Source organism: Hydractinia symbiolongicarpus, chromosome 12 (assembly GCF_029227915.1).
Source record: "Hydractinia symbiolongicarpus strain clone_291-10 chromosome 12, HSymV2.1, whole genome shotgun sequence".
Taxonomy (NCBI): domain Eukaryota; kingdom Metazoa; phylum Cnidaria; class Hydrozoa; order Anthoathecata; family Hydractiniidae; genus Hydractinia; species Hydractinia symbiolongicarpus.
In genome coordinates this window covers 16,507,388-16,521,133 of record NC_079886.1, presented here as the reverse complement: position 1 = coordinate 16,521,133, position 13,746 = coordinate 16,507,388, and the positions used below count along the sequence as shown (strand labels likewise).

At 32.2% G+C, this 13,746-nt stretch overlaps 2 protein-coding genes across 4 annotated transcripts in view; both read right to left on the bottom strand.

Moving 5' to 3' along the window:
- Window positions 1-13,329, bottom strand: part of LOC130622758 (uncharacterized) — a 32,976-nt gene extending 19,647 nt beyond the window's left edge. The window contains exons 1-8 of one of the 3 annotated variants that reach the window (XM_057438254.1): window positions 12,795-13,329; window positions 11,688-11,746; window positions 10,612-10,653; window positions 10,086-10,266; window positions 9,908-9,964; window positions 9,731-9,805; window positions 9,503-9,568; window positions 8,330-9,173 (exon numbers count right to left, since the gene is read on the bottom strand). In XM_057438254.1, coding sequence (XP_057294237.1) covers window positions 9,037-9,173; window positions 9,503-9,568; window positions 9,731-9,805; window positions 9,908-9,964; window positions 10,086-10,266; window positions 10,612-10,653; window positions 11,688-11,746; window positions 12,795-12,819 — 642 coding nt within the window. In that variant the 5' untranslated portion in view covers window positions 12,820-13,329 and the 3' untranslated portion in view covers window positions 8,330-9,036. Of the gene's footprint in view, window positions 1-8,329; window positions 9,174-9,502; window positions 9,588-9,730; window positions 9,806-9,907; window positions 9,965-10,085; window positions 10,267-10,611; window positions 10,654-11,687; window positions 11,747-12,794 lie in introns of those variants that run through there. The other 2 variants (XM_057438255.1, XM_057438256.1) reach the window with 2 other exon arrangements.
- LOC130622755 (uncharacterized) lies at window positions 4,264-7,964 on the bottom strand. The gene is made up of 15 exons (XM_057438251.1): window positions 7,884-7,964; window positions 7,739-7,810; window positions 7,566-7,641; window positions 7,342-7,446; window positions 7,098-7,187; window positions 6,810-6,985; window positions 6,596-6,723; window positions 6,345-6,516; window positions 6,109-6,247; window positions 5,877-6,029; window positions 5,050-5,290; window positions 4,888-4,963; window positions 4,680-4,736; window positions 4,517-4,597; window positions 4,264-4,402 (listed from the first exon to the last, which is right to left on the bottom strand). The coding sequence occupies exons 2-15, from the start codon at window positions 7,766-7,768 to the stop codon at window positions 4,313-4,315; spliced, it is 1,614 nt and encodes a 537-aa protein (XP_057294234.1). The 5' UTR covers window positions 7,769-7,810; window positions 7,884-7,964; the 3' UTR covers window positions 4,264-4,312.
- Window positions 13,330-13,746: the final 417 nt, after the last annotated feature.

Genomic DNA, 13,746 nt, shown 5'->3' with positions numbered 1-13,746 from the left:
GTTATTGATACCCATTGCCACGGACAATACGGTGGCTCGATATCTGTGCTTGAAGAATTGTCATGTTACAATTTTTCCGCCACAGACGATGTTAAAATAGCCTATTTGTGTAAATGTGTATCGTTTTGTTAATGTCATGGTTTTGTTTACTGACGGAAGAAATTTTCGCGAGTCGAAAAATACAATAGCCTCGTGTTTTTTTATGGGAAAAACTGATATCTCAAAGAATATTTTTATCGATTTTTTCAAGTCGTGCTATTAGAAAGATGCATTTAGCTGTTTTTATATTTTTATGCTCTGTTCACACGTTCTTCGATTTTAATTAGGCTAACCACTTTTTCTATATATTTTTGTGTATAGAGAAGCTGATTGCTTTAACGTTATTTATGCACTTGTACATTATTGAAGTTTACTAAGCAACATATCGTGTCATTTACTTCTTTTATATCGTTTGCACTTATTACGAATCATTCTGACTAGACCTAAACAATATCTACGATAAATGAGAATTTTAATTCGTAGAAACCACCTTTTCCCATACAACGAAACACATTCTTGGAGTTCGCTGATTGAGATTCTCACTAGTGGAAACTCTAAGTTGGTTAAGTTCGTTAAGTAAGGTCAATACACACAAACAAATCGATAACGAATGAGAGCTACCTCTATTTACAACCAAATCCATTTTTAGAGTTCGCTGATTGAGATTTTCACTAGTAGAAACTCTAAGTTGGTTATATTCGTTAAGTTAGTTCAATGTACACAGAACAAATCGAAAACGAATGAGAGTTACCTCTATGTATAGCGAGATACATTCTTAGAGTTTGCTAATTGAGATTCTCACTAGTGGAAACTCTAAGTTAGTTATGTGTTCGCGCATTTAGGTCAATGTACATAAAACAAATCGATAACGAATGAGAGCTACCTTTATGTATAGCAAAATACATACTTAGAGTTCGCTTATCAAGATTCTCACTAGTGGAAACTCTAAGTTGGTTAAGTTCGTTAAGTTAGGTCATTGTACATAAAACAAATCGAAAACGATTGAGAGCTACCTCTATGTATAGCGAGATACATTCTTAGAGTTTGCTGATTGAGATTCTCACTAGTGGAAACTCTAAGTTAGTTATGTTCGTGAAGTTAGGTCAATGTACATAAAACAAATCGATAACGAATGAGATCTAACTTTATGTATAGCAAAATACATACTTCGAGTTCGCTTATCAAGATTCTCACTAGTGGAAACTCTAAGTTGGTTAAGTTAGTTAAGTTACGTCAATGCATCCAAAACAAATCGATAACGAATGAGAGTTACCTCTATGTACAGCGAGATACATTCTTAGAGTTTGCTGATTGAGATTTTCACTAGTGGAAACTCTAAGTTGGTTATGTTCGTGAAGTTAGGTCAGTGTACATAAAACAAATCGAAAACGAATGAGAGTTACCTCTATGTACAGCGAGATATATTGTTAGAGTTTGCTGATTGAGATTCTCACTAGCGGAAACTCTAAGTTTGTTATCTTCGTGAAGTTAGGTCAGTGTACATAAAAGAAATCGAAAACGATTGATAGCTACCTCTATGTACAGCGACGTGCATTCTTAGAGTTTGCTGAATGAGATTGTCACTAGTGGAAACTCTAAGTTGGTTATGTTCGTGAAGTTAGGTCAATATACACAGAACAAATCGAAAACGAATGAGAGTTACCTCTATGTACAGCGACGTACATACTTAGAGTTTGCTGATTGAGATTTTCACTAGTGGAAACTCTAAGTTGGTTATGTTCGTGAAGTTAGGTCAATGTACACAGAACAAATCGAAAACGAATGAGAGTTACCTCTATGTATAGCGAGATACATTCTTAGAGTTTGCTGATTGAGATTCTCACTAGTGGAAACTCTAAGTTAGTTATGTTCGTGAAGTTAGGTCAATGTACATAAAACAAATCGAAAACGAATGAGAGTTACCTCTATGTACAGCGAGATATACTGTTAGAGTTTGCTGATTGAGATTCTCACTAGCGGAAACTCTAAGTTGGTTATCTTCGTGAAGTTAGGTCAGTGTACATAAAAGAAATCGAAAACGAATGAGAGTTACCTCTATGTACAGCGACGTACATACTTAGAGTTCGCTGATTGAGATTTTCACTAGTGGAAACTCTAAATTGGTTATGTTCGTGAAGTTAGGTCAATGTGCATAGAACAAACCGAAAACGAATGAGAGTTACCTATATGTATAGCAAAATACATACTTAGAGTTTGCTGATTGAGATTTTCACTAGTGGAAACTCTAAGTTGGTTATGTGTGTTAAGTTAGGTCAATGTGCTCAGAACAAATCGATAACGAATGAGAGTCACCTCTATGTATAGCAAAATACATACTTAGAGTTCGCTGATTGAGATTTTCACTAGTGGAAACTCTAAATTGGTTATGTTCGTGAAGTTAGGTCAATGTGCATAGAACAAACCGAAAACGAATGAGAGTTACCTATATGTATAGCAAAATACATACTTAGAGTTTGCTGATTGAGATTTTCACTAGTGGAAACTCTAAGTTGGTTATGTGTGTTAAGTTAGGTCAATGTGCTCAGAACAAATCGATAACGAATGAGAGTCACCTCTATGTATAGCAAAATACATACTTAGAGTTCGCTGATTGAGATTTTCACTAGTGGAAACTCTAAGTTGGTTATGTGCGTTAAGTTAGGTCAATGTACATAAAACAAATCGATAACGAATGAGAGCTACCTCTATGTACAGCGAGATACATTCTTAGAGTTTGCTGATTGAGATTCTCACTAGTGGAAACTCTAAGTTAGTTATGTTCGTGAATTTAGGTCAATGTACATAAAACAAATCGATAACGAATGAGAGCTACCTCTATGTACAGCGAGATACATTCTTAGAGTTCGTTGATTGAGATTTTCACTAGTGGAAACTCTAAGTTGGTTATCTTCGTGAAGTTAGGTCAGTGTACATAAAACAAATCGATAACGAATGAGAGCTACCTCTATGTACAGCGAGATACATTCTTAGAGTTTGCTGATTGAGATTTTCACTAGTGGAAACTCTAAGTTGGTTATGTTCGTGAAGTTAGGTCAGTGTACATAAAAGAAATCGATATCGAATGAGAGCTACCTCTATGTACAGCGAGATACATTCTTAGAGTTTGCTGATTGAGATTTTCACTAGTGGAAACTCTAAGTTGGTTATGTTCGTGAAGTTAGGTCAGTGTACATAAAAGAAATCGATATCGAATGAGAGCTACCTCTATGTATAGCAAGATACATTCTTAGAGTTTGCTGATTGAGATTTAAGCCAGCACATTGCAAAATATTTTCGGTCGCAGCGCCTTAAATTTCGGTAGTCAGGAAGTTGAGAAGTGGTCAACTTTCTTAAGGGAGCTCTGATGACTCTCCTTGATAATTAATATACATTGAGAAACGCTGCCATCTTTAATGTAAATGGAAATTGAGTATAATAAGGCCCGACTTTCAAACGAAGGCCATGAACGCTGCAATGGAAACTGACCTTTTAGCGAAATCTCTACTAAAGGATATTAATGACAATTTGTGACGGCCTTATTGATTAGCTATTTAGGGAACACTTCTTGCCATTGTTTACCTGGGTAAGTTCGTGCAGATGAATATTTATTAAATCTCAGCTAAATTGTTTAATTGTTAAAAACTTTGATATTTATGGGCGATTGTTAATAAATAACTTCAGGCCGGTCCTTATCATCAATCACCTGTGTAAGGCTGAGTGTTGGGATCCCGTAACACGTGTTAAGCTACAGCCAGATCTTTAGAGGGTTTAACCTCTACCACTTAAAATAATAGTCATTAGACCAGTCAAATCAATACAGCTATCTCATAATCAAGAGTATGGGAACATGAATAGGGAGCAACGATTCTAAACTATATTTTTAGATTTCAAAAAATTCTCGCAAATTTTTACCCGCAAAATTAAATTGTAAGTTTTTTTAAAAAAATTTGTGAATATCCTTACGTTAACTTTATTTACCCTTCCTTTATATAAGAAACACAGTTTTTGGGTTCAACCTGGATGATGCTCCTCAGGTTTAAAGAAGATTTTGTGCAAAAATCTATGGAGCCTGCTTTATATTTTTAAATACTTTTTAGCAAGAGTCCTGTCAATTTATTAACTTACTTTTTAATTTTCTCAATAATTCGCGAATTAACAGGCAGGGAATCGCCATAATCACAGTCTCTGTTTCGCAAGGTCGTGGTGAAAAATGTAAAAAAAAAAGTAAACAATTCTTTTCTAGCAAATTTTTATATTTAAAACTTTATATAAATCAATCAAAAAGTGATACATCTTGTGACAACAACCTTCGAATACAGAGCATCGAACAATTTTCCTTCATCGATCCAACATACACGATGACCTAAATAAAAATTGAATTTCAAACCTTAATTAACTGGCTCATATTTTACAATTTAGCTATATTACCTACAATCTTAGGCCCATATTTTATAATATGGGCCTAAGGTTAACGTACCTCTGGTAGTAAGAAATTAATCAGCACTGTCTCGCATATTCCAGGTGATATCAGTCTTAATCGTTCACAAAGCTTATCACGCTAACAGAAAATTTTGAAATATAATATAATACTTAATATAATATTAATTTATTCACATTAATTCATTAAATAATGTACTCACAAAATTATTATCGAACTTTTCAACAATTTCGACTGAGACCGAAGTATCCATTGGATCCTAAAGAATAAAGTGAATACCCAGAAGTAAGTTTTAAGTATGATTATAAGAAAGTGAACTATAGTGATTTGACTATTGTCTCTATTCTTTTAAGTGATAGAGCTTAAACTCTCCGAAAACAATTGCCATGGTTAAATAAAATCACACTCACAATAATATGTTCTATTTGACTTTCATATTTATCGTAGAACGGCATGAAAACTTCTATTTTAGTAATCCATGACAGGCTATGAATGAAATAATTAAGCGGTTAAGCTCATCCCGTCATTAAATACAGTATGTATTGTAATAAGAAGTAAAAAATATTTTCCACCTGTTTCTATCCATCATAATAGATAAACGATGACAACCACATGAATTTTCGCGCCGAAGAGGTGGGACAACACAATTCTTATGGTATTGAAGATCACAGAAGGTACATATAATAAATTCAGAGGAGGTAGCTGACGAAGACAAACAGTGTCTTTCAGCCCAACAATCTCTACGTTCATTGAAACTGTTGCTTTGAAGAAGTGGCATAACATAGTTGAGTTTGGATGTAATATAATGCATGCCTGTCGAAAATAATATATATAAAATAAAATAATAGTAAGTAAAAATGTATACAGTGGACTCTCCATAACTCAACTCTTACGGGGAATCAGAAATCGTTCAAGTTATGGAGCAGTTCGAGTAACGGAGATTTTGGAAATTTTGCTAAGTACCACAGACGCCATTCTATTGATGAGAATGAGAACTTCAAAACAAGAATATTTGTAAACACACCACTTGACATTCGAACGGCGCGTTCGAATGACTTCGTTCGAATGATCTAAGGGGCCAAACACACGTAGAAAATATTCGAATAAGAAAAAAACTCTGAAGTTCTTCAATTTTCAGATTGTTCGAGTTATGAAGAGCGAAAATAGCCTAGGACAAAAAAGGATAAAAAATGTTGTTCGACCTAAGGAGATTTTCGAGTTATGGAGATTGGAGTAGTATAGAGTTGATTATGAGAGTTTATTAGCAAATTTTCACGGTGCCTACGAATTCGTTCGAGTTAAGGAGCGGTTCGAGTTAAAGGGTTTCGAGTTATGGAGAGTCCACTGTAATAACAATAAATATGAAAATGTAGATAAAAACAAATTATTCTAGCCATACCAGTACCAAACACATTTAAAGTCTCGTTTTCCTGATCGGACCAAAAATTTAGGATGCCTGGCGACAAGCCATTTCGCTTTATCCAAGACGGATGTACTAAATAATTTATTGCGTACTTAGTGAATATAGTCGCGCAATATACATCAAAGATTTCTAAAGAAGCATAATTATAGAATTAAAAAAATAACGTGACGTAGCAATACATGTTTAAAATGTAGCTATTCGTAATTACCAGCATGATATTTGACATTCAGGGCAGAGGTATAGAGTTGTTCTATAACGTCATCTCGAATTAATTTTGCGTTGTCACACCACGTTATCTTTAACTGCTTACAAAGTCCGTCGCCATCATCGCTTTTTCCATTTTTTATCTGTGGAATATAAAAATAAAATTGAAAGCGTAAAAACAAATTCAATCAAATAACTTGCCAATGAACAGATATTACAGAAAGATCGAAAAGATGTTACCTTAGTCACAATACTTTCCAAATTTACAAAAGCAGAAACAATCGAGCCTAATTTCATATACTTCCATCGTCGTTCGTGACCATAGAACAATACAGAAAGAGAACGATAAAAGCTCGTGGCATCACGTGTGACATTAATTGCGACCATACCTTGAGGTACACCCTTTTTTACCCTAACAAGAAAACGTTTAACGCTCATCAGTAACAAGTAATACCGATAACGAGAAACCTTTAGTGGCAAAAAATACATACCATAAACAAACATCATTTTTCTCAGGCCGTTTAATGTGGAATTGTGATGACAAATCACTGTAAATTTGGGCATAATTAAGATTCTTTATGTCATCCAACAATCGTTGACAATGAGCATCCGAATAATCCTGTAATGTTTTATATAACAAAAAATCAAGAAAAAAGAAAAACAATACGCTCAAAACAACCTAAAATTACGAAGGTATGGTCTTACATCTTTCCTTGATTCCAACAAATCATCATCATCTGGTAAGGTTGCAATAAAAGTTTTTATGACTGTATTGCAGTCCACCATGGTCATTTTTGGGGTCCCACTTGGATTCCTAAAAGGTACTGTATCTGGCCACCACTCGGGCTTATTTTTTGACCAATCAACTAATTTTTCGCGATCTAAATGAAAAGAAATTAGAGCGTACATTGACCCCCCCAAAAAAAAAAAAAATGAAATTTGAAATACGGTGGTTTGTAACTTCGAACAAGCAATGTTAAAATATGACATTACTATATCCTCTGACCAAGACACGTATTAATTTGTGCTTAACGTGTATAGTCTTCTCTTCCCAACGAACCAAATCAACATACACATCTTCATCTATAAAGAAAAAAAAATGGATTTGGCACTGAGCGATTAAGCAAAAAATCTTTTTTCAAAAAAGAACACTGTGAAAACAAATTCTGAACTTTTTAACTGACACTTAAAAGGTCATTTGTTTTTGGAGAGCGAAAGGAGATTTGATTCATATTACCCTTGTCAATATTATCAGACGTTGGATTATGACGGCCACAAAACTTCATAAATTTTTCTTTAACTGCAGGATCTTCACAGAATGCCTGCATATGCGGATCATTCCCTGAAAAAAAATGAAATGACGAGATTAAAAAAAACTAGTGTTCTTTTGACATCTTTTGACACAGTAAGGAATAAAAATGTACCGCCAATTTTCAGTTTAATAACACACAATTTCCTCACCAAAATGAAATAACTTTCCGTTGTAAAAATACAACAACGCCACTTGTGTTCGACAGAGCTCAAACCATTGAGATAGCTACAAGCAAATTCAGTCAAAACAACCAAAATAAAAAAAATTAAAAACACTCGAAGTAAAATACTTCAAAAATGTTAATAGTGTTAATAGTGTATACTTTTTTTTCCAATTGCTTCACATAATCCATATTTCTGCGGTGTCGCTGTTTATAAGAATCAATGTAGCCAGTCTTAACAATAAACATACATTTAAAAATTTGCAAACATTGCGTGTTGGAATTATTATGTACAAAACGGTCTTACATTTTTAGTCCAATTTTTTCCGTGACTTCCTTTGCGTCTCTTACAAGTATCACCATGTTTTCTTTTTCTGTTATTATTGTCTTCCATATATATATATATATATATATATATATATATATATATATATATATATATATATATATATATATATATAAATATATATATATATATATATATATATATATATATATATATATATATATATATATATATATATATATATATATATATATATATATATATATATATATATATATATATATATATATATATATATATATATATATATATATATATATATATATATATATATATATATATATATATATATATATATATATATATATATATATATATATATATATATATATATATATATATATATATATATATATATATATATATATATATATATATATATATATATTACATAGTGTAATGCCAACTTTTACATTTTTTACATTACAAAATTATTTTGTAGAATCATTAAGAATCATTGCTAGTTTGATGATAGGAAACAAGAAAAACCAAGGAGATCTCATTTTTTAAAGCTGTAATATACAATTATCAACAAAAAAATGTCATGAAAACATATATGTAACCCAGTTAAATATATATACAGTTTAAGAGAAGATTAACATACATGTAGCATAAAAACACAAGGCTCAAAATGTTTAAAAACTTTGAGCCTGCCTTGCAAAACCTGCTTCTTAAAAAAGACGTGTTATTCGAAAGTTTCAAATAAGGAAGTAGACAATATGTTTTTAATTGGTCAGTTGAAAAGTTTAACCCACATCTTATCAGATTCAGTAACTATGAATATATATTAAAAGAAAAAGTTAAACAATGAAAAATTAGGAGCATAAACTAAGCAAAAAATCATTACATTCTTTGCTTAGTTCAAAATTTCCACTTTGTTCTTTCAGTTTTATTATATATAAACGTGAAAATACTTTCTTTGGTCTAACAATATTTTTCCAAAAAAGTTTGCATTTATCACCAGATTTGTAAATACTTTCTATTTTATTAAACCATATTCCATCCACTGTTTTTCCAACTGAAATAAGCCTGGTAAGCCAAAAATGGTCACCAGACTCTGGTGATGCATAAACGGCAACAACATCTCCTGGATGTAAGTCTTCCTTTGGGATTTCTAAAAATAAATTGCATCAAAATTGAAAATACAGTAATGGTGCATCCAGAAGATACAGCTTACATAACTTACCAAAAAGGCCAGGCACGATTGAGGATTCTCTATATTGCAATGGCTTATAGAAGTTTCTTCAGTACCTAAAAACAGTAAAGAAAGTATATACACTATACAGAACCAAGTAAGTACTAACACTTTTGTATTTGCATAGTCTCATATCTATCACAAAGGTTCGAATGAATTAAACATTATTAACTCTAAACAACCATCAGTTTGTAATTAAATGACAATATCTATTTTTTGTAAGTTTTTCGGGTGAGATTCTCACTTGTGGAACTCTAGATGAGATCATCATTGTGCCAGGTTAAAGGAACACACTCATTGCAAATCACACTGCAAATATTCTCAGTTTACTAAAATTATCATGACACAGAAATGTTTATAAAAATAACAAGATATATATACTAACTATTATTCTCCACAGTTGTTTTTAAATTCAGTTCAGAAGGATGAATGACAAAGCTCGCTTCTGAAGCTAATTAACATAAAAAGTTCTGTAAAATGATAATGCAAGTATAAAAAACACTCTACCACCCAAAGTTTTGTGAAAGAAGAGATGTGAAATATACTGTAAAACTCCGCAAAAAGAATTGTTCCAGCATGACTCAGCTCATTAATAATTAAGGTATAAACTTACTACTTTCCTGCATTGACTTCCCAGTGTGCTGCATTGTAGGGTTATCAGTAGAAACATTATTAATTCGTTCAGCAGCTACAGAATAATGAAGGTAGGTTTGCATTTTATATCAAGTTATTGATTTGTGCTAATAATTCAGTGGTTTAGTGAAATGTATTACTGTATAGACTTATTTACCAGATGGAATTCTACAGGGTTCTTGTACTGCTGTTTTTAAGGTCGTAGATAAATATGCTGGAATAGATAATTGAATATAGTTCATATTTCTAGAAGTAATTTAGTCTCATTTATGTGCACTTTGTATATGTCCAACTATTATCTGTGGCAAGAAAATACAATGTGAAAACACAATAACCCTCAAAATTATTCCTAAATGACTGCTTCAGTAAGCTTCCCAAGGAATCACTGGCAGTTCCTTCGAGGTACTGGGTAGCAAAACCAGGAGTCGCATATTGATCCATGGTGATGTTGCTTTCGCCTTTTTTTATATATAAAACAATCGCATGATGGCCCTCTTTTTCATGGAGACCAAGTAACTAAACAAACACAAATGTTAATTATTATATATATATAATATATATAATATATATATATATATATATATATATATATATATATATATATATATATATATATATATATATATATATATATATATATATATATATATATATATATATATATATATATATATATATATATATATATATATATATATATATATATATATATATATATATATATATATATATATATATATATATATATATATATATATATATATATATATATATATATATATAGCTGTTTACTTTGCCCTTCGGAATGTAACTTTCTAACGTTCTTCCTTTTTTTTCAATTTTGTTACCACATGGGCATACCTTTTTAGCTGCTGCATTTTGCAGCCCGCATACCTGACATTCCTGTAAATAAATGTTCTTGTCAACAGCTTAAGAATACTGAATGGACACCCCTTTTTGAGTGCCCCTCTTTTGATTAGAAATTAAATGAGAGCCACCCTTAAAGTTTTCAAAAAAGGTTCTCATTTGATAAAATAGTGGTTAAAGGAGGCACTCATTTTGAAATTATTCAAACAAGGCAAAATAATACAATTAATTTAAAGGAACATCTGTGCATGCGAGATAAGTAAAATCCTATACCATTAGATTTTGTGATGCATAGATATAGATCGAGTGGGACTTGAACTCATGAACTTTGCTAACGGGGAGATTGTCCCAATGTGCTATTGATCCAATCCGATGCATCTATCTATAAATTAGCTTTTTTAAACTATTTTTATTTGTACCAATATAAATATCCATATAGTATGCAATGAGTTCACAAGTGCCTCCCCCTGAATGAGAGCCCCTTCCTTAAAATTCCAAAATTATTAAATATATACGGTGTATATTTGTGTTATCTATTCTTCGAAGAAAAGTTCTCCATACGTTTACGCAGAGCAAAGTTACATGTATTTTAAATAAAATAATATAAATTGAGAAACGTGTGTGTATAGTTTTTATTTCATTTTACTTAAAATATATATAATAACTTATCTTTACTATATACTCTTTGAAGGCTTGTTCTTATTGTGTATTACTTCGCCTTGGTTTTGTTTTTTTAATCATTTTTTAACATGCATATATATATATGTATATAATTGGGAACTTGTAGCAATTTACATGTTATATTATGTATGTTTGTTTGAGAAAGTGGATTGATAATTCAAAAAAATTTATGAATATATATATAACTTTAACTTTATAACTTTAACTTTAATCAAACTTTGTTGGTTATTCTTTACTGTGATTGTTGAAATATATATAAATATTGCATGGAATAACCTGAATTACTCAATTGTTTTCGAATATTCTTTCATATATCCTTTACGTCAATACAGCATAAGAGACAAAGATATAAATTATTAAAGAAAACATATCACTGTAACCAAAAATACCTTTAATCTCTTTGCATACTTAATATTTGTTGGCTTAACTTCGGCGGTTATATCGGCATCTATATATAAAGTATATCATCATCTGTTGAATAGATAGATAGATAGATGTGCATATTTTACATGGCTAGCTTCACAAATATCGAGGGATATACCCTGTCTATTATTTCCAGGAGGGGCCATGGCTTAGATGGAGAGTCCTAGAGTATTTAATGCTCATTTTGAGCTACGCAGACCTAATTAGTAGGGCCCACGCTCTACTAGACAACTCCCGGCAACATCCAACGGCCCACACAGTGTGCAATCTCCCCTATTTCCCTCACATGGCTTGGGTTAACCCGGGGCTATGGTAACATTCACTCGCCCATGTTGAATCGCCGTCAAGAGGAATCGAACCCCGGTCTCCCGCACAGAGTACGAAAGCTATAACCACTAATCTACGGCGCCACAAAATAAGAATAAGAGAATAAGAGAATGTAACTTTATATAAAAGAAACGGCAACTCGTAGTTACATAAAAACAAGCGAATGAGAATCCAACCATGCCCTGAGATTTTCTTAGTTGACCCCCATGGTAGGCAGCATACCCAATAACGTAATATCACTTAACACAATTTTAACATAACTTCGACCCCCCGCTTGTGTAATGAAGGAGCATAACAAACACCCTCCCTCATCTCTGAAAATTATGCAACAGTTAAATGTTTCCTCCTTGTTGGTGATTCAATATAGGCAACTGAATATTTCAGTAGGTTAGCTACAGCCATGTGAGGGAAATTGGGGAGATGGGACACTGTGTGGGACGTTGGATGTTGCCAGGGATTTGTCTGGGTAGAGCACAGATCTTAAATGGGTATGTGGTGTAGGTCATAAAATGAGCATTACACACTTCATTCAGGACTCTTCATCTAAGCCATGGCCGGACACTGAAATGATAGACAGACTCGAAATAGGCTCTGTCATGTGCCTATCAGATTGTTATTTCACAGAAACCTATTACGATGATGGTAGCTATAGCTAGCTAGCTGCTAAGCTGAAAATAAAATTTTGAACTGGATTTCATTAAGAAAGATTTCTTGGTAATAGCCAGCAGTGAAATATAATTATATACCTCTTTTTTGACCACTATTTTCCATTGTTATTGTGCTAGATTTTTACTTGTTACGATGTGATCTGAGGACAGAAATTTCCCGCTTAAAGTAGGTCACGGGCGTACCATCGCGCCATATCTTACCACCACTCAGGCGCCCTCCTTTTTACTATGACTATCATATTATTTTCCAGAATTCAAATATTATGATATTAATATTATTTTCTCGCGCGAATAGGTTGTTCACAGTGTTCTGTATTGCTAGCGAACTGCCGTATCCTCGTCCAAAATAAATTTATTTTTGAGTCTCTAAATAGTTTCTTTCGAATTCGTCTGTTTAGAAACACATAGATGAATACATCTGAGATAAATCCACATGTGTAAAACATCTTACTTGCTTTTCCCAACCATCCTGGGTTTTCATTAAACCCCTTGATGTAAACAAAGTGGACAACATCTGGTAAATAGACACATACTATGAACGTTAGTATGATCACACATGGTGCTAGAAACTTCTGTTTTTTAGTGTTCAATGTTTTGTTATCGTTAACATTAGGATGGGAGGGTTCAGTGTTATTTGAATTATATTTGAAACATTTTACGTAAATATACGTATATACTATAAATGCATTTAGGACAACAATTGTATTCATAAACGGAAAAATATATGAATAGGAGAATGAAACATAATCCAGTTTGATGGTAAACCATACGATCATGAAGATCAAAGTTAATAATGCCGAAAATAACCAGATTCCAAAAATAATGAAAAACGTTCTTTTCTTTGTTAAATACAAGTTGTATTTTGCTTGAAAATAAACAATAAAGAAGCGATCCAGTGTAAGAAATATCATTGTCAACAAGTTTACAAACCATATACCAAAAATATGAAGAATAATGAAAACATGGAACCAATCTGCATCTCGTTGTGTTGTAAAATATACTTTTACTAACTCAATAATCACCTGATTGA